Source organism: Toxotes jaculatrix, chromosome 18, assembly GCF_017976425.1.
Source record: "Toxotes jaculatrix isolate fToxJac2 chromosome 18, fToxJac2.pri, whole genome shotgun sequence".
In the NCBI taxonomy this organism is placed as follows: domain Eukaryota; kingdom Metazoa; phylum Chordata; class Actinopteri; family Toxotidae; genus Toxotes; species Toxotes jaculatrix.
The window spans coordinates 12681318-12701492 of record NC_054411.1 but is presented as its reverse complement, the minus strand read 5'-3'; the positions used below and the strand labels follow the sequence as shown (position 1 = coordinate 12701492).

Genomic DNA, 20175 nt, shown 5'->3' with positions numbered 1-20175 from the left:
GGTGTGATTGAAACTGTGTGAAAGGAATATTATGGGTAATTTCTTTGAAACGTATGTGTTAGATCACATGCCTGTGTTCATAGATGCCAAAATGGCATTTAATCAGTGGCATATCATTTTCCATTGCCCTTTAATTTGAAAGACAGTAATATGCGACAGCAAATTTTTCACTTCAACTGTTTGATTAGCTAATTAAATGCTACTGCACCTAGTTGATGAAGAGTTCAAACATGGGCTGCTCTCATAGAGGTTCCTCCAAGTTTCACGTTGAGCAAGAGATTAAAATGTAGTATGGGATGAGAGCATGTGATTACATTCCTCTTTAGTCCATCATTATGTGATGTGTGTGGTTGTCCTTCTCCCTCTCTGTCTCTTCTCTTCAGTATCCAGGTCGGGGTTACCACAACTGGGGACGCCCACTGTCTCCCCAGCCTCAGGCCTTGTGGGCCCGTCGTTCCAGCTGGAACAGCCTTGGAGGCGGCCGCCACTGTTCTTCTTCATCTCCCACATCTAGTCCAGGCTTCACCCCCACCTCTGCAAGGTCCTTCTATGGCTATGGCCTGGGTGGTCTGGGAGGCGTGGTCGGAGGAAGCCTTCGCATCCGTGGTCCCCGTGCTTCCTCATCCCCGCACCAGCACCTCCATCATGGACACCCAGATGAGGAGGAATCTCTTCTCTCCCCTCCTGCTGTTGCTACTCACTCTCTTCACCTTCCCCATCCTATGCTCCCAGGCCACTTTGTGCCCAGGAGAGACCGCAGAGCTCTATCGCTAGAGCTGCCCCACCTGCTGCAGGTCCCAGGACCCCCACACCCTCCACCGCCACCACACCACCCGCTGCCCCCCATGACGCTCCATGCTCAGCACAGGAAGAAGAGCTTCTCTGGGGGGATGGTAATCAGTGGAGGTGGTGGCGGTGGGCTGGAAAGTCTGGGTGGCTTAGGGGGGGTCCACCAAGACTGTAATGGGAAGACACCACTGTCTCAGCTTCTCCAGCCCTCCACTAGACACCAAACTGAGCAACCTGGAGGGGCAAACCCTCAGAGTCAACTGATATCTGACGTCTTCCCCCAGGTTAACGCACGCAGCAAGGACCGGGAGGACCTGGATGATGACATTGACTATGTAGGTTAACGTTAATGAGTGTGTAGGAGGGAGAATTTTAAACAGTAATAGCATTAGGGCAAGCTTGGTGAACAAGTGAAGTAAGATTATGCAATCATACTACTTTTGTATGATACACAGTCTGCATCCAGAGATGCAGATAAGTATCACTAAAGCAGTTGTAACAACGTCTAAAAAGAACAAAGAAATACAATCTAGCCTTGTGATTCTCAATAACCGAACCATTAGCTTTCGTGTTAAACTACAAGATTTTACACATGCAATAATCTCCTGCTCTCTTGTGTAGGATCTTCAAGTACTTTGTATAAAGCCTGCTCTCCCTATCACCTGGGCCTCATGGGAGTCCCATTGTTTTCATTGTAAACAAGTCTGTGTACGAGAGAAACAAGGTTAATTAGAAAGGACTATTTAGACAGCGGGGGAGAGAGCTATACAGATGGTAATGTTGGGAGATGCTCCGAGCTGTTGCTATAGAAGTGCTTCACTTTCGTGAATAATTCAGATAGGGTTGTCTAAACAGGAAGTTTCTCTTTCCAATTCTGTGCGTCTGTTCGTGTTTACTTCATGGTCAGATTGTGCATGGTGTATGGGCACTGCTTGTGTGCATGATGTGTGTTGATATATGTATTTGTTGCAGAGTTTGTGCTTCCGCATCCAGAAGATGTTAGAAGCGTATAGACCAGACTGGTGTGAGACCAGAGAGGATTGGTCTGTCTTCCTATTCTCCCCACAGAACAAGTGAGTCACCATCGTCTCCTCCCCGCTAACACTTTTTTCCTTTTTTAATCAGATCTGTTGTATTCAGTGCATTTAGTGCTGGGGTGATTTCATCAAAAAGTGTGTTGACTCAAAATGTGGGCTGTTTTGTAGCTCAAGTCTCCACATCCTCTCTCACATACATTATCAGTTGGCCACAAGACATATCTCACCTAAGCAATATCAAGGATGGATTGGAAGATTCTGTTCCCCGCCTCATCAATAGGAAGGACAGTTTGCCAAGCTTCCTCAGAGAAGGACTATATTAGAGTATTGATCGCCACCTTGCGAATAACAAAGGGGTATTTTATACCCTGTCCCCTCCTGTTAGACAAAGAAACAGGCCTCGGGGGGTAAATTTAATACCACAGGCAATTCATTAAATTTGGCATTAACATGTACTGATGTTGTGTCACAGTCTGCAGAGGAAGGCTTTGAATAGACACAGTTGAGTATTTAAATAAGAGGCATTTAAATGCCTCCATGTGTGTTCCAAAATAGTTTAGAATAAATTCGATCCCTCTCCTAGTTGATTCATTCTGTTTCTTTTCATCCGTTCCAATAAACACTGCAGCGGAGATATTTAATTGCTTTTTGGCAGTACATAGTGTCACATGCTAAGTTTTGAAATGCATATTCAGTATTTATATGTCCCATCTCTTTCTCTCTCTCTCTCTCTCTCTCTCTCTCTCTCTCTCTCTCTCTCCCTCTCTCCCCCTCTCCCTTTTTCTGTTTCTGTCTTATCTCTCTATTTTGTTCTCCCAGCAGAGCACTCCACTCAGGAGTCTGCTGCTTCTGAGAGTGTTGTTAATGTAATTTGTTTTGAATTAGGAGCAATGTAAACAGGGGCTGAATGAGGCCATTTACTCACCATGATACAAGGGAACTCCCGTGCACTGTCAGGGAACTTGGCTCCTGTTCTGATTGGATGGAAGAAGGTTTTAAATTGTATTTGGACAGAGGGTGACCTTGCGTCTACATATTGTTCCCCCTTTTTTCAGCTTCTTTTCATTCTTCTCCCCTCCTCTCCAGATTCAGACAGATGTGCCAGTCCATCATCGCCCATAAGCTGTTTGACTATGTGGTGTTGGCCTTCATCTTCTCCAACTGCATCACAGTAGCTCTGGAGAGGCCCAAGATATTACAGGGCAGCCTGGTAAATCCATCTGAAATGGGCATGTGTGTTTGTTTGTGTTAGAAGCTGCAGCTCCTGTCTGCAGTTTTTGTGTGGTAGATTTTTGTATTCTCAGAGGATGAATTCAGTTTTATTATCTAAAAGGTGCAGTAAGTAAGCGTTTACTACTGTTGCCCCATCTCCACTTTCTCTCTCTGACTGACAACCCTCTCTCTCCCCCTCCTGTTTGTCTGTCCAGGAAAGAGTCTTTCTCACCATCTCCAACTACATCTTTACTGCCATCTTTGTGGGCGAGATGACACTCAAGGTAACATTTTACAACCTGTGTCTCTATTACCGCCAATGAGTCCGGAGTGTAGTGTGTGGCCATGCTACACAGAGGCATCTTTTTTTTTTAATCTCTCTGTCTCTTCCAGTGTCTCCCTGTTTGTCTCTCTCACTGAATTGTCTTCGCCTCAGTGCTCCCAAAGCCCAGCCCCTTCCCTCCCCGTCTTTCATGGCAGTTCCCATGTTCCTTTGGAGAATAGAGCAATTAAGCAATGTCATTAATTAATGGCTAGTCTTCTCTTATGGATGCGGTCCATCTCCAGCACTCCCCCACACAGCTCCAATGTTGACTGCTTCTTTTTTTAAGTCTGTGTTTCCACTTCCTTAGGGTCCCTCTGTTCTCATCAGTCCTTTTTCAGACTCTCTGCCTTTCTTGTTTCTCCAGCCTTCCTTTATTTTATTTGTTCACCCTCCCTCCCTCTGCCACTGTCTCTGTACTCTCTGCGAAAGGCTCTAGCACAAGTGGGCCATCAATTATGCACTCCCGCAATCAATTATTAACCAATCACAGCCCGTCAATGAGCCACAGACTTGTCAGCCCCCTGGCCAAGCCGTGCATGTCTCCCACCATGTCTCTGTCTGTCTGAGCCGTGTGTATCTCCACAATGTGTGTTGGTGTGTGTGTGATTGTGTAGCATTAATCTCTCCATAGGACTCCAGCGTGAGGTTTGGTGCTGTGTACAAGATGTAGCCAAAAAAAAAAAGACAGCACAGCACAGCAGGGCTGAAGAATTGGTCAGCATGGTGCACAGCTTTTTAGAGCGTTATTTCATGAGGCAGCTTCAAACACAAAGTAGCATACTCCAAAGTACATGAACTAGTTCTAATGATTGTAGTTGTAAATAATAAGCAATGCTATTTCCTATTTTATTCCTCAACACAAAATAGACACTTTCAGGATAATTGAATTGTGAACTCAAAACACAAGTGTGCGCTGCAAGTTTGCAAGTGTTGTACATTCAGTTTACATTTTGGCATTCAGACCTAAGATGTTTGCCAAGCACTGATCTTTCAACCATCTTGATATGTTTGCCCGCTAACCCCCACAGCATCTTGGCAAATAGCTTCAAATGTCAGTGGCAGATTTTTTTTTTTTTTTTTTTTTTTTTTTTTTTTTAAATGGCTGGTGCAATGTTCCCACTGCTGCTCAGCCAAACACCGAATCCAGCTGAATGCATGTGTGTAACATAATGTCTGTACAACACCCATCTCTCACTGTTGAACTCACAGAGGACGAAAAGACCATCGTATGTCAAATGATTTCACATTATTTCTGTACCCCTGGATATCAAACACACCGGTACCTATGTACTCCTTACTCATTAGTATGTCAGTATATATGAGTCAGTTGTACTGTAAGTGTGTGTCATTATTAACCTGTTGTTGATAATGTCACACACACCATTTACTGTGTGCTCTTTTTTTCTTTTTCTAATTAGCTGTTGTGTGTATGTGTGTGTGTACATGCTGTGTGTGTGTGAGAGATAAAGTCTGCTCTGAGTGCTCTGTAGCCAAAACAGGTGTTGCTTGAAGAGGTGTGTACATACATCTGAATGAGTGTGTGTACTTGTCAGGCACATTGTTGTCTCAGCAGCCAGGTGAGAACATGTTATTTATGTGTCGTGTAACACAGACTTTTGTGCTACACCTGCTGATGACTCTCCTCGTCTGGTTCTTTCAGTTTCACCTTGTTATTCTTTGTGCAACACATTTGTTTTTTTTGTATTTTTTTACATTTGACAGTTCATTTAACAGAACCGAAGAGGCAGGAAGACTTTTATAGATTGTGTTTAAGCTGGAGTGTGATGAGTGTAGTCCACATTCTAATATGCTGCTTCACCTCTTTTCTCTCTCATCTCCAGGTGGTTTCCATGGGTCTGTATATGGGGGAACAAGCTTACCTCCGGAGCAGCTGGAACATTCTAGATGGCTTCCTGGTTTTTGTGTCTTTGATTGACATTGTTGTGTCCATGGCGGGTGGGGCCAAGATCCTGGGGGTGCTTAGAGTACTCAGGTTGCTCAGAACATTGCGTCCCCTCAGGTATGGACAAAGAACTACAGGATTTTTTTTTTTTAATATGTACCATATTTTTTTTTACTGTTTAACAGTCTCAGCAGCAGAAAATAACTTTGCCATACGTAATCAGTTATATCCTCTTCAATTTTCCTTCTGGCCAGACAGTTAGGAATAAATATATGGAAAACAAGCAAAAAGTAAATATATTTCTCTCCACTGATGCTCTAGTCTTTGAGGTTAAATGGTTTTAAAAAAGCCGAAATGGAGCAATAACACACATCATTTACATAATTTTCATGAAATAAATCAGCAGCACCTAAAAAGTTACTTAGAATACAAGCAAATATTTTCAGAAATGTATTTTATACAAAGTAAACTGTAACTTTTCTGTTTGTTACTCCCTCTGTTTCTGTTTCAGGTACTGGTTTTTGTTCTGACTTGTTTCTCCTGTTACTTCTCTACCTTCCTCAGGGTGATTAGCAGAGCTCCAGGTCTGAAGCTGGTGGTGGAGACCCTCATCACTTCTCTCAAACCCATCGGCAACATTGTCCTCATCTGCTGTGCTTTCTTCATCATCTTTGGCATTCTCGGGGTACAGGTAGGAAGCATGCAATTTGCATGGAATCTGTAAATTTATTATTTTTGTGCAGTCTGGTTTTCTCCCCATTACTGTCATTTTTGAAAAAAAATCTAATTCTCTCCCTTCCTTTCCTTCTTAATAGCTTTGAAGCACTTATGCATTTCTGTTTTTCTCTCTCTTAAGTACGGTAAACTCTCATTGTCATCCTGCTTCTTTCATCGCTGCACAAAATTTTCAGCTGGTGGGATCTTTGACCAGCTCATTATTTCACTCAAGAGCATCCTTTCATCTCATCGGAGTGCGCAGTGAAGGCTTATTTCTCAGTTTTTTTTGTGCTCGTACTGCAACAAAAGTGTGGTGTCACTGTTCTTCCACTGACAGCTGTTTAAAGGCAAGTTCTTCTACTGCTTCGGTCCGGATGTCAAAAACATCACCAACAAGTCTGACTGTCTGCAAGCCAACTACAAGTGGGTTCACCATAAGTACAACTTTGACAACCTGGGACAGGTTAGTGTCATTTGAGTGTTACCTGCTCATCTGATGTGCTTTATATTTCTTAAAGGAGTGCCAAGCAGAACATTTTTTTAAAAGGATTTTTCTCTATAAAATAAGCATAAAAAATTTTCTCCCTGTTCTCTACCTTCTCTTATCCAGGCTCTGATGTCCCTGTTTGTACTCGCCTCCAAGGACGGCTGGGTTAACATCATGTATCACGGCCTGGATGCTGTGGGTGTGGACCAACAGGTACAAGTTGTACAACAACAATTTTTCATACAAAGAAAATGCTGAGGCAAAATCTTCACCATCCAAAAATGTAAGTCTTACATTTTTTATCTGGCTAACTCTTTTTCTCCTTCCCTCTCATCTGTTTTGTTTTGTACCTCCTTCTTTCACATCACATCATTTTGTATCAAATCACATCATGAACAAACACACCACTTCAACCCCAGCCGGTGACCAACAACAACCCATGGATGCTGCTGTATTTTATCTCCTTCCTTCTCATCGTCAGCTTCTTTGTCCTTAACATGTTTGTTGGCGTGGTGGTGGAAAACTTCCACAAATGCCGCCAGCACCAGGAGGTGGAGGAGGCCAAGAGGCGTGAGGAGAAGCGTCAGCGGCGCATGGAAAAGAAGAGGAGGAGTAAGAGAGTGGACTGAGAAGAGAGGGGTATAGAGTATGGAAGTGGCTGAAAACAGAGAGAGAAAAAAACACAGGGGCACGTGAGGTTTTATAGAGTAAGAATGGGTAAGATCAGATGATAAATGATTACCCTCATTAAACAACGAGATACAATTATACAAAACACAAAGTGCCTGAATATAAGGACTTGAAAAGCTTACTCTTCCCCTATTGTTACTATGACACATCACGGGAATCATTTTTCATTATCGTGTGGAGTTGTGATCAACACTGATGAAAATCTGTGCTGTAGAAAGACAGAGACAGACAGATAATAATAAACGCACAAACAGAAAGTGTCATAATTACTAATGTGCTCTGCAATTTGAGATTTTTTTTTTTTCTTTTGATAGTAATTTCTGCTTGATCACCGCTTTTAAATGCTGCATGTCCAAGTGCTCAGTGTAGAGCAGGACTTCTATGGAAAAATCCTCTGCTCCACATGATATATACATACGATCTGCTGTACCTATCTAGTAGCAACAAGAGCAGTTTGTTGTTTGGAATTAACTTAAATGTAATGGACCTAATTGTAATAGCATATAGATTTAAACATATATAATGAGAAGTATTTTCAATCACTGCAGAGAGTAAATTATACTTTCTTTAACTAGAACATCAGAAAACACCCCTCATTATGTGCAACAAACAAAAATGTCTTTTGTTGAAAAGCTTCATTAATACAATTTTCTACCAACAGAAGCCCACAAGCTGCCCTACTATGCCAGCTATGGTCACATGCGCCTGATGATCCACACACTGTGCACAAACCACTACCTGGACCTCATCATCACCTTCATCATCTGCATCAACGTCATCACCATGTCCTTAGAGCACTACAATCAGCCTCACGTAAGAGGGAGTGTTTACAGTACCTGTGTGTGCGAAGATGTGTGTTCTGGGAGTGCAGTGGGCGCAGCCCCAGTTGTGCATTGTTCTTGAATTTATGTAAGCATTTAGAGAGCTGTGCAACTTCTCTCTCACTTCTCCGTTTTTGTTGCTGCAGTTTTTACATGAAGCTCGCCCTTCTCCAGACAGTAGCATCTTAAAGAGACACAGTAATACCACTGACTGGTCCACCACAGTGAAACTGTGTTCAGGCTCTGTAGCATGTGTTGTGAGTAGATGCAGTCCATACAAAGGAGCTGTGATTGCACTGCTGATTTGACATGGGCTGCTGTCGGACTGCTGTTAGCCGTACAGTACGTGTATCTGTCCGTTCATGTGCGATGAATGGACTTTCAAAAGCCTGATAGCGTTTTTGTGAGGGAGAGAAAAGTGATTATCCTTGAGATAAGATGCCCATTTGACCTTTAAAATGGAGCGAGCTTTCTCAAACTGACCGAGCATCAGATAAATATCACAGGTCTTGGCTGCATTTGTCAGCTGTTGGTCCTGACATTTGGCAGCCTCCCACTTGTTAGAAGCTACAGCTCTATTTATGAAAAGAGAAAGCAAAATAATCTCTAGGCTCTGCAGTAACAGGAAGCTGGACTGGATCTTAAATACATTTAAAACATGCTAGCCTCAGGAATATTTTAATACCCTGCAAATACAGTTTAGCTTAAAAATATGTGTTTTTAGGGGACGTAATGTGTGTGTTTGTGGTGCTATGAATGGAGGATGCTCTGTTTCTGCCTCTGGCATGCTTGATTTTACTCTGCAAACAATGGGACCAACTGCAGTTCTACAGTTTCTCCCTGCTGATGCTGCTGATGCTTCATCCTACCACATCACACACACACACACACACACACACTTTTTTTCCTCTCTCTTTCCAGTCTCTGGATCTCGCCCTGAAGTACTGCAACTATTTCTTCACCTCCACTTTTGTGCTGGAAGCAGTACTGAAACTCATCGCCTTCGGCTTTCGCCGCTTCTTCAAAGACAGGTACAGTGTGTACTTATACCTTGTGTGTTGGCAGTGTGATTGTGTATGAGAGTTTCCCTTTCTGTCTGCATGTAAGTGTATCTGTGCTTATTTGTCACACTATGTACACAGGCAGATGGGTTAATCTCCTGTTCAGCAGTCGGCTGTACTGAACCTGTAGGAAAAGCAGCATGATGATTGTCAATCACCTGTTTTCTTACAGCCTTTTTAGTGTCTAGCCTGAAAATGCAAGCACCCTTTTCACTAGATACTGCAAAATGAGAATTATATTTCAAAACATGAAGAGATTTAATGTCACTAAAAATTAAAAGAAAAAAGTATCTCTATGTTTTTGTCTACTTTGCAAAGTTACTTATCACATACAGACAGGTGACAAATTAAATCAAAAACCTGAACAAATGAGCGGAGAGACCCAATGAATGAAGGTGCTTTTTTGTGCACTACATGGTAAAATTAAGCAATTAAAATCTAATCATAGTCTGTTGGATGTGATGAGTCATCCTTCATCATATTCTTGCAAAATGGACAAGTGCATATGTGGCGTACACCAAGAGGACGGTACAGGCCTGAATCCTTGACCCCCACAGTGGCCCTCTGACTGAGGGGTCACTGAATGGTGTGATGAGTATGAAAATGTGGTGCGTCATATGCTGTGGCCTTCGCAGTCACCAGATCTCAAACCAATTGAACACCCATGGGAGATTTTGGACCAACGTTTTAGACAGCGCTCTCTATCATCATCATCATCATCAAAACACCAAATGGGACTTTTGGAAGAATGGTGTCCGTCCCTCCAATAGAGTCCAAAGACTTGTAGGATCAATGCCAAGGCACAGCAGCACATGATGGCCCAACACCTTAATAAGACACTTTACGTTGGTTTTTCCTTTCATTTGTCACACATCTCATCTTTGATGTGAAAAATTAAACATTCAAGCGACTAACACAGCTCTAGGCACATGTCGAAATCTCGCGAATTAACATATAATATAAATAGTGCCACAATAAACAGTTATTTAGTTCAAAGTGTAATAGCTGTACAAATCCTTTTGCTTTGATCATTATAAATGGAATAGCGAATCACAGCTTTAACGATATAGAGGATTATGAAATATGTTTAAGTATGTGAGCTGGCTCTGATGTGTTCTGTTATTAAGTTGACTAAACCATACTGTGGTGCAAATCCGGATTTCACGACAGTTATCGCACATCATCGCTTCTGTCAAAGAAAACAGAAACGTCCTCTTTATTAAGTAAGAAGCGAAAGTTTTCTTTATAGTAATTAGCTTCTTTGGCCACCACCAAGTCAGCCTTTAGTTCCATTATTCTCTCAAGTTATTCCATAATGCAAATGTAAACTATAATCCACTTACAATTAATAAAATTAATTAAATAAAACGTTCATCTGAAAATGACAGTCCTTTCATGCGTAGAGTTTTTCATTGTATTAGTTTGAGTGAAATAATGTCTGTCTAATTGGAAAAAAAAAATGTTTAACTACACCCTCATTCTGCTTAACAAAGCCTAATTGTCTGTTCGTTCTCTGCTGGTGTGACACCACTGCACTTTCCATTTTTCCAACTTACTGTTAAGACCTTTGTGTGACCTCTGCAGGAAACACTCCTCAGCACCGGTCTGTTCACTCCCACAGTCATTCACTCAGAGCCCAGACTAATTGATTCGTCACTCACCTAAATGTGTACAGTGACGAGACTGATGTCTTATTCTTTTCAGGGACATGTGGTGACTAATTAAAGGCAGAAACAGATTTAGGAGCTTATATTACACTGATGGTAGTTTAATGTCATTGACCTATTTTAGTGAGTGAAGAGAAAGGAGAGAGAGGATAAGGAGAAATGGTTAGGGCAAGAGAGATAAGGTGGGAGATGGGGAGAGAGACACAGGGAAGAGACAGATAATATATCGAAGGGCAAGCTGGACTGATCAAAGACAAAAAAGGAAGAGGACAAATGAATGATGAAATGAGAAAGAGATGGACGGATATAGAGAGAATTTATCACACAGTTATCAGCTGGCACTTTGTCTCTTTTTATGTCGTGTCAGCAACAGCCATGAGCAGTCATTGTGCATAGTGTGATTTATAATCTGGGGTGGCTCTCAGGCCAACTTTACAACTGGGTCATTGGAGTACCAGGTAACTTACAAACACACTGCCACATGTGCCACAAGCAGAGCTGCATTTTGTCAGAGTTTGCTTGCATAGATGTATGTGTGTTTGTGTATCCTTTATGTGTGCCAGACCAAAAAGTTCTGAGGCTGACAGGGAAGGATAAAGAAAAGTCCAAAACATATTTAATTCAACCTTTAAATGTGTAACTGGAGCATTTTCATAAGGTGAGCTAGATTGCTCCTATGACTTTGGTGTGTTTTAAGTGATTAAGGAACATGATGTCTTATTCTGTGTGCTTTTGTATTCATGAACAAAGGCAGCAGCCATCCTCAGTCTTAAAAGGCTGTAAGACTGCAACCACAGAGGGAGATGCAACTTCTTTTGCCTGGAATAAAAATGTGAAAAAAAAAGAAGTCGATCCACAGTCAGACAGGCCCTGACAATAGAGGGAAACCATATGCATGATGATAATAAGTCATGGGTGGTGATTGATACTCTGCTGTCATTGTGATTTTAAGTAAGAGAGTTTGGCAAGCATTCTGATAAAAGGAATTGGCAAATGTTTTAGCACAGGGTGCCTTGCTATGGGATCTCAGATCAGATGTTCACCTGCAGTGTTTCCCACAGGCTGAGAAATTACTTGTGGTGGTGGGTGGCGCCGCGTGTTACCGATGTGCATGCAGAGACTCATGCAGTTTAAAGGGGGAGAGTGTAACCCAGGTTATTTTCTGTGGCCACAATTTACAGATGTCCCCTAAACTCTTCACATGCAGGCTATTGATAGATGCTAGTTAGGTGGCTGCGCTCAGAGAAGCCTCTTGTGCCCACTCAGTACATGGGCGGGCTGCCCAAATAGAGCCTATGTATGGCAAAAGCTGACCTGATTTACTGTTTCCCATAGAAAATTGTGTGAGTTTTCTTTGAGAAAACAGACACTTTTACAAAAGAGCATCTGCCACTAAGTCAGAACATAAATGAGGACTACATGACCTCCTGAAGCAAAGTGAGGTGACAAGGGATTAACATCTCAGGAAGCTTGCTGAAGTGGTATAGTTTCATCAGGACAAAATACTTGGTCTTAAGTCAGATGTCACATGTACTATGGTGGCTTCAGACTCTTTGATTCTCTACCATTTTTATCTTACTTGGCAACATCTATCTCTCATCTGTCCTCAAACCTTAAAAAGAAATTGTTTGACAGTCATTTCTACAGGCCTGATGTATTAAGGGCTTTTACGGCCGAGAATAACATTTTGAAAGGTAACTAATAATTTGCTCCATACCTCATTATATTGAAAGGCTCAGAAATTAGAGTCCTTACTGCATTATTTGCAGTCAGAGTCAACAAGTGAACAGCTATAGCTTTGTAAGTGTGACTTAATCTTGTCATCATTTTGTGTTTAAATTTGCTTTGTATCTGCATGTGGTGCCTATTCCTTTGTGTACCTTGCTCCATCACATGAGCGTATGTATATGTATGTGCGTGCTTGTGCTAGGTGGAACCAGTTGGACCTGGCCATTGTGCTTCTGTCAGTGATGGGCATCACCTTGGAGGAGATTGAGATCAGTGCTGCCCTGCCCATCAACCCCACCATCATCAGGATTATGAGAGTACTGAGGATAGCACGAGGTACATTAACTATGCTTTTGTGAAATACTCACACACAAGTCCTGTCCCACCTGTGCTTCCTGTACATCCTTTCAGTGAGCTAGAATATTGATTCATTGGTGGCAGTTGCTCAGGAGGTACAGCATGTTGTCAACTAATTGGAAGGTCGGTGGTTCGATCCCCAAGTCAAAGTGCACTTGGGAAAGATACTGAACCCCAAATTGCCCTGATGGCTGTACTGTCAGTATGTGAGTGTTTGAGTGAGTGTGTGTACAAGTATATGTGTGAATGGCATGTAGTGTAAAGAGCTTTGAGTGTTATGTAAGTGCAGTTTAAATTGGGTTCTCTTGGTATGTTAAAAGATAACTGCTTAAACTGTAAGTAACCTTTACACATCAGTTAGCTGTAGCATAGCAGCTAATGTCTAAAGTGCTGTTGTGTTGTGTGTGTGTGCGTGTGTGTGTGTTTTACACAGGGTGTAAATTAAGAAGTGACCTTTCCACAGTTTGTTTCTCATTTAGTCTGTAATTGAACCTGAGGGGATTTCCCCCTAAATGCCCACAGAATTTCTCTCTCACTCTCTTTCTCTCTCACATACACACACAGTGCTGAAGCTGCTGAAGATGGCGACAGGAATGAGAGCCCTATTGGATACAGTGGTCCAAGCCCTGCCTCAGGTACACACACACACACACACACATTGTCTTTCCCTCTTTTTTTTCCTCACAGACACACTCCACACTCCCAGAGAGAGAGTTGGCCAATCTCAGGCAATAGCCAGGGTGATACGAGCCCCCCCCGGTCCCCTTCTCTTTTTCTGTTGGCCTGTAGGCAGCTCTAATAGATGACTCATTCATACAACAGACTGGTAGACTGCCACACACATGTGCACACATACATACATACATACATATACACGCATGCACAGGCTTTGGCTTGTTTTCACTTTCAGTACCATAGAGAGTACCCAGACTCCCACTGAGACCACAGTGTGCTAGAAACAGTAGGAGCTTCTTAAACCAGTCTGTAGTCCATTTGGTGGTGAACTGTCCACAGAGTCCGACAGTTTCAAGGCCGTGCCAGTGTCAAAATCATTTCAGCGCAATGAAACTTCAACTCCCTAGAAAGTTCCCAGAATGCATCTTTGCGTATTGTTCTAACTGACTTGAGATGTTCTGTGAATGCTATATAGCATAATTTAATGAATTAGAAACCAAACAAAGGTAAAGTTATGTTATGTGTATATAATATTTGATTTATATTTAAATGATGCTGTTTGGCTTATATGAGGTTAATGCTATGTCATTTTTATGTGTCCCAATGTTTATATATCATACTTTGCTCCACACCTTGGATGTTGTGGTTGTGTGGTATGCCCCAGGGTGCCATCACCTTGTTGGTTTAATCTGTACAAAAACGTACTGTATGTATAAAAACCAAACTGAACTAACTGGCTAGTGGCTCCAGCTTTTACCATACAGTCATGAATGGGTTATCAACCTTTTCATCCATGTCAAGCAAGAAAGTGAATGTGTGTGTTTTCCAAAATGCTAAAATATTCAGGTAAAAAAAAGCCAATTTTCCAGACAGACAGGTTAGGTGCAAAGACAGGTGTACAGCCTTATTTATGGACATGCAGGGACACAGACACACACACACACACAGTCTGACCCATTGACCATCAAAAATAAGACGAGGCAAACAGAGGGAAACAGGTGGTGTGGTGAAAGGAGGGCAGGCAGAGGTGAGGAAGAACAGATTCCTTGTCTTTCTTTTCTATTGATCCCTCTCTCATTAACACTGAGCCCTTTGCTCTATCCCAAGGGCACCAGGGGAGGTAATTAAAACTGGGGCTAATTAAACAGTTCCAGGAGGTCTACAACTGTGTGTATGAGTGTATGTGCATATTGAGGTACTGAAAGAGTGAAAGTCTTACACCTGGCGAGAGATTTAACCTGAGGCATTATATTTCACTGTGAAAATGAAATGGCAAGCTGCCAGCTTCTCTTCATTACATCACATAGGATATTGAGGACAGGATTGACATTTCAACAAAGGCTTCAGGATACAACTGAACAAAGGAACAAGCTATACACTGCTACTCATATAAGAAAGCAAGGAATATGAATAGAGCTATCGTGACACACAGGGACAGATGTCTGCTAGAATAATAATTTCTAAGATTAAACATGATGTGAGTGCTTCACAAGTTCCACAAGCAGTTTATATATCTAATAGGCCATGACAGGACATGGAGATGCAATGAGGGATCCATACACTGACACTAAACGGATGGGTGAGCTTAATAGGTTGCTGAAATGGTAAGAGAAATGCATTTTCATGGCTTGTCTCGACAAAGACGAAGTGAGACAAAGTCATTTCACCCACAAGCATCCTCTGTTATCCTCCCCTCCCCATGTGATGCAAGATGTCTGCAGCACAGCCTTCACTAACACTAATGACTTATATTATGTTGGCACTAAAGACAAGCCATTTCTTTTATTTGATTTCTGGGAAAGGCTGAGAAACCTCCTTTAGGGTGAATTATTGTCAGATACATTTGTATAGAATACACTATTAATTCCCTCCTAGTAAAACTTGTCTTTCTCAAAGTGCATTCGTCCTTACTATTAACCTAGAGACAGACTTGAGACAAACCCCATAACAATCACACCTGCTATTACTACAACATTCCAACTGAAAGCTCATATGGCAATTACCTCCATTACTTCCAGTCCAAAGGGACTCGTCAGACTGTCGCTCATGTAATGGGGCATATTTGCCTGTATCAGTCGTGCATTTTAATATTTTTATAATGTTCATTGTGTTATATGCATGCACTGATATGACTAACCAGGTTAGTCATATTAGTCCATTTATGTAAAAGCCTTTGACAGGCTTAAATCTGAAGTTCTTACTGATTTCCTCAGTGAGTTTTTAATGAGGGCAGGACACACACGCAGAGATACCAACAACGTGTTTCTTTTGCTGGCTCTGGAATCTCATTGCAGTCCAATTTGATGCAACCTAAATTCAATCACAGACACAATTGTCTAACTTGGCTCCTATTCACTGAGAGCTTTCCCTGCAAACTCTCCTTTTCACCGTGATGCTTCCTCTACAACTAGACATCTTTATAGCCCTGTCCACTTTCAAGTAGAGCCAGAAAGCCTCTGCCATGCGTATCTCAACATAATATATTTTAATAAACTCTATTTGCATAATAGCTTAAGTGTAATCTCTTTAGAACAAGCTCTGTAATTGTCATAATGTTGACGCACTATTGCTAGACCCCTAGACTCTACAAAGTAAACAGCAGATTTCCAAAGTCTGTTTTTCCCTGAAACACAGGTGAAGTAATCTAAGCCTCTCCTTAGAACACATTCATATTAACCACTTGTCATTGCATATCCTCACTCCCAGCAGAGCTGTGTTGTTAGCAGCATGTTAAAGACAGTGAATAGGAGACTGGATTGTGTATCCCTGTAAAGGGATTAGATTTGTTTACCGTGCAATATCATCATCATCATTACGTTGTTGTGGTAACAGAGCGTTGTTTTTGTGGTGGAGCTGAGCCAAGTCCCCAAACTTGGAAATTAACAACAGCATCAGGGGTTCAGTTGTATTAAAGTCTCAGAGGAAGTTGTGTCATAGTTTGAAGAACCAAACAAAGTGATATGGGAGGGGACTAGAAATAAGTCACGATCCTGTGTGACCAGTTTCATGCACACACTCGTATTATATTTCTTGCTGATGTGTTCAATAGCAGTGCTTAAAAGAAAAGAAACCATAACTTTAACCCACTAAAAAAAAGAACAAGTCTTGTGCACCAGATATTGACTTTACAAGCTAGACAGAGCATAAAACCTAGCCACAATGGTGTTTAGGGAGTACTTTGTCGTTTCAGATGCTAGAATGCTGTGAGGTGGTTTACGACATATGCGTGTGTGTGTGTGTGTGCGTGCGTGTGTGTGTGTGTGTGCGCGTGCGTGTTGCAGGTGGGTAACCTGGGCCTGCTCTTCATGCTGCTGTTTTTCATCTACGCCGCCTTAGGAGTAGAGCTTTTTGGAGAACTTGGTGAGTGTAAAATATCCAAATACCTCATATAAATGATGTTAAACAAGTTATATAAGATGGTATTCTTTTTTAAAGTACAGATCTATATAGAGAATCCATATACTCACTGCATTATTATATTTGGCAATTTATGAATATTTATCCAATGTGATTGGATAAATGATCTCAGTGCTAATCTGAAAACTTTTGAGAAACTGTATATTATCCTGTTTCTGGCAGGACACTAAATATACACCATATATGTGATAATGTACATAAGCTCTTTCACTAGTTGGATTAATCCTTTCATCATATATCTGTGGTAATATGATGAAAGGATTATACCAACTTACCGAGGTGCATATTGTCCACACATCACTATGAAGAAAGTGTAAAGCAGTTAAAAATAAACATGTCTGTCCTAATAGGTAAATAAAATCGTAGCTCAGAGTTTTGTGTGCTCATTATCGTACACTCAGCTTGTGCACATAAAAGCATCAGGACTTGTACCAACTTTACTATGAAAATCTCCCTATTTCCTCTCCATCACGTATTCTTTTTCATCAGTTCTCTCTCCTGCAGTCAGACAGCCATTAGGGAATCAACCCACTCTGCAGTATTCTGATAAATAAGTACTGTCCTAAAATATCCACATTGAAGTTGGAAGATATGTCTTCCAAATTGTCACATTTCCCTTGTGTGCTGCAGCTGCAGCCAGTGGCAGCATTGCCTCCTATTGGAGCTTGGCAGGAGAAAGGATTAGTGGCAAATGCAAATGTCGCTTTCTTGAGGCCATTTCAAAGATTATCTTGGGATATAAGCTCAAAGACAAGTAATGTTTGGCCACATCGCTACTTATTTGATAACAGTGTGTTGGCTTGTTTGGACAGTGATTCAGACAGCTTAGCGACAGAAGGGGTACAAGTTTTTGGGAGCAATGACGTGAGGTGTTGAGTGTTCATATTCACAAGCCAGCATCATTTCCTCTCTCTCTTATCCTTTCACCTATTTCTCATCTGGGACCTAATAACTTCAACTCTCCCTTCATCCACTCCCTCCGCTCTCATCCTCAGTTTGCAATGAAGACTACCCATGTGAAGGAATGAGTCGTCACGCTACCTTTGAGAACTTTGGCATGGCCTTCCTTACCTTGTTTCAAGTCTCCACGGGCGACAACTGGAATGGCATCATGAAGGTACATAGTTACATTCAATTGGATACTCATTCACTCAGATTTAATGCATTTGGAAGGTTTGAACCAGTTAGATAGAGCTCTCATTTCTGTTTTCTAAAGCGTAGTGTTCATAGCCATAGCCTGATGTTTACTTTACAGTTCAGACAAGCTTCATACAGATTAGAATTTGTATTAGAAAACAAATTACAACGTAGACCAAACACTGAAGAGAGACCAGGTAAACCCTTCCTTTATTTCTCTCATGCACCTTATCTTTTACTCTAGTGATAGCTGCTGATGAAAAGGAAATGTGCTTGCTCAGCACCAGGGTTACAGATTTCCTTACTGATGGGTAGGGGAGTGACTGTGCCTCATTGCACACGCAGACACAAAGCACCAATTTCTCCTGAACACACATCCGCTACCATCAACAGCTATCACCACTCCTCCGCACACCTAGGCTGCGAGGGGAATAGAGATTATGCTGGAGTGTGTCGGGCGTGGACCATTAAACACACACTGGATACAGGCAGTGTGGATGGTAGTGGGCCAGCGGGCCACAGATGCTACCTCTCAGAGTTAATCTCTGTCATTTTAGCCGTCAAATTACTACCTGGGCTGTGAGAGAGGTAGACCTGCTTTGGTTTAGTAAGAAGCAGGTGAGTCAGAGTGGTAATTAGTCATGCAGTGACGATAAAGAAGAGAGAAAATAATAAGGCAGAGGATGATAGGTAAGAGGGCAGCGGGGAGGAAAGAAGGCACAAGCGAGCGAACTGTAAGAAGAGGTGCATGAGACGAAGGGAAAGGAGTCAGCAGTACTGACCAGTTATTATGCTTTTACCTCTGTGAAGGGAAAATTACAGAAAAAAAAATGGAAAAGGGGGGAAGTAGCATTAGAGAGACGATGTGAGAGAGTACAGATTTGGATGAGGAAAGAAGAAAAATATGTAAAGAAATATGATGGCAAGAGAGTGAAGGCAGAAAAGGGAGATGTTGTCTGAAGGAGCACCGTGTGTAAATGTCATGCCAAATTAGATAGAAAAGACCAGCTTCAGCTCAGAGGGCTGAAATTGTTATGTGGGGTCACAGCCTGGGTGAAATGTGTGTACTTCCTCCAGAAAACACTTGTCACTTTGGTTCTGCTCTGACTGAACTCCACTGTGAACAAGTTAACCAGAGTGGAAACCCAACAGAATAATGTTCTAGATGAAAAAAACAATGCCTGCTGTTGTTTTGCATAGAAGCAAAATAATTAAGTGCATGGTGAATTATTATACAAGTTGTCAGGCACACAGAGAGCCTTGTTAACAGAAGCTAAATCTATTCTATTATTATCTTAAAGGTGCTTTATCATTTTTATGTAAATACCAATTTTGGTGCAGTTGGGGTGTAGCAGAGCTCACAGCCATCGTTCACAAACCACACAAAACTATAGTTTCATGATCTCTTTCCTCATGATCTGCCTTTGTGACACCAGGACACATTGCGGGAGTGCCCACCAGACCACGGCACCGATGTGGACTATGCCTGCAATCCAAGCCTTCAGTTTATCTCGCCCATGTACTTTGTCTCCTTCGTGCTCACCGCCCAGTTCGTGCTCATCAACGTGGTGGTGGCCGTGCTGATGAAGCACCTGGACGACTCCAACAAGGAGGCCCAAGAGGAGGCGGAGATGGATGCAGAAATTGAGCTGGAGCTGGCCCAGGGCACCCTCTGTTGCATGGGCGCCCCCAGTTGCGGGGGTGGGGGGGCAGAGAAAGGACTAGTTGCTGCTGGATCAGGGCCCGGAGGCACAGCAGGAGGGAGGGAGAGAGGAGATGCCAAAGGAGAGAAGGGAGAAGGAGTGAGGAAGATGCGACACACAGCAGCCACTGCACACCAAGGACAATACAACTCCCGCAACTCCAGCCGGACCCTGTACTCACCAGCACAAGTAAGTATGTGTATTTGTGTGTGTGTAAGAGACAGAGAGCAAAGGGAGAGAGAGAGTGCGCAAGTATTCTTATGTTTGTTTGCTGGCAGGGTGAAAGGCCTGTTTTGAATGCTCGGTCTTTTAGTGTGTGTGTGTGTGGGTGGAGGGTGTGCATGTATGTTTGTTTCAGCAAGTAGGGATGTCTCAAGCCAATCTGCAGCATCAGGATCAGGCCGATCATTGCTTTTTTTTTTGTTTTTTCTTGACGGTTCATATGAAAA

The 20175-nt window shown here is 42.2% G+C and overlaps 1 protein-coding gene across 1 annotated transcript in view; it reads left to right on the top strand.

Moving 5' to 3' along the window:
* LOC121198170 (voltage-dependent T-type calcium channel subunit alpha-1I-like) overlaps positions 1-20175 on the top strand; it is a 100855-nt gene that overhangs the window by 66613 nt on the left and 14067 nt on the right. The window contains exons 16-31 of the mRNA XM_041062094.1: positions 384-1124; positions 1762-1862; positions 2913-3036; positions 3254-3322; positions 5205-5383; positions 5831-5957; positions 6321-6446; positions 6594-6683; positions 6890-7082; positions 7822-7973; positions 8903-9012; positions 12640-12773; positions 13359-13429; positions 16751-16829; positions 17882-18003; positions 19460-19915. Coding sequence (XP_040918028.1) covers positions 384-1124; positions 1762-1862; positions 2913-3036; positions 3254-3322; positions 5205-5383; positions 5831-5957; positions 6321-6446; positions 6594-6683; positions 6890-7082; positions 7822-7973; positions 8903-9012; positions 12640-12773; positions 13359-13429; positions 16751-16829; positions 17882-18003; positions 19460-19915 — 2874 coding nt within the window. The remainder of the gene's footprint in view (positions 1-383; positions 1125-1761; positions 1863-2912; positions 3037-3253; positions 3323-5204; positions 5384-5830; positions 5958-6320; positions 6447-6593; positions 6684-6889; positions 7083-7821; positions 7974-8902; positions 9013-12639; positions 12774-13358; positions 13430-16750; positions 16830-17881; positions 18004-19459; positions 19916-20175) is intronic.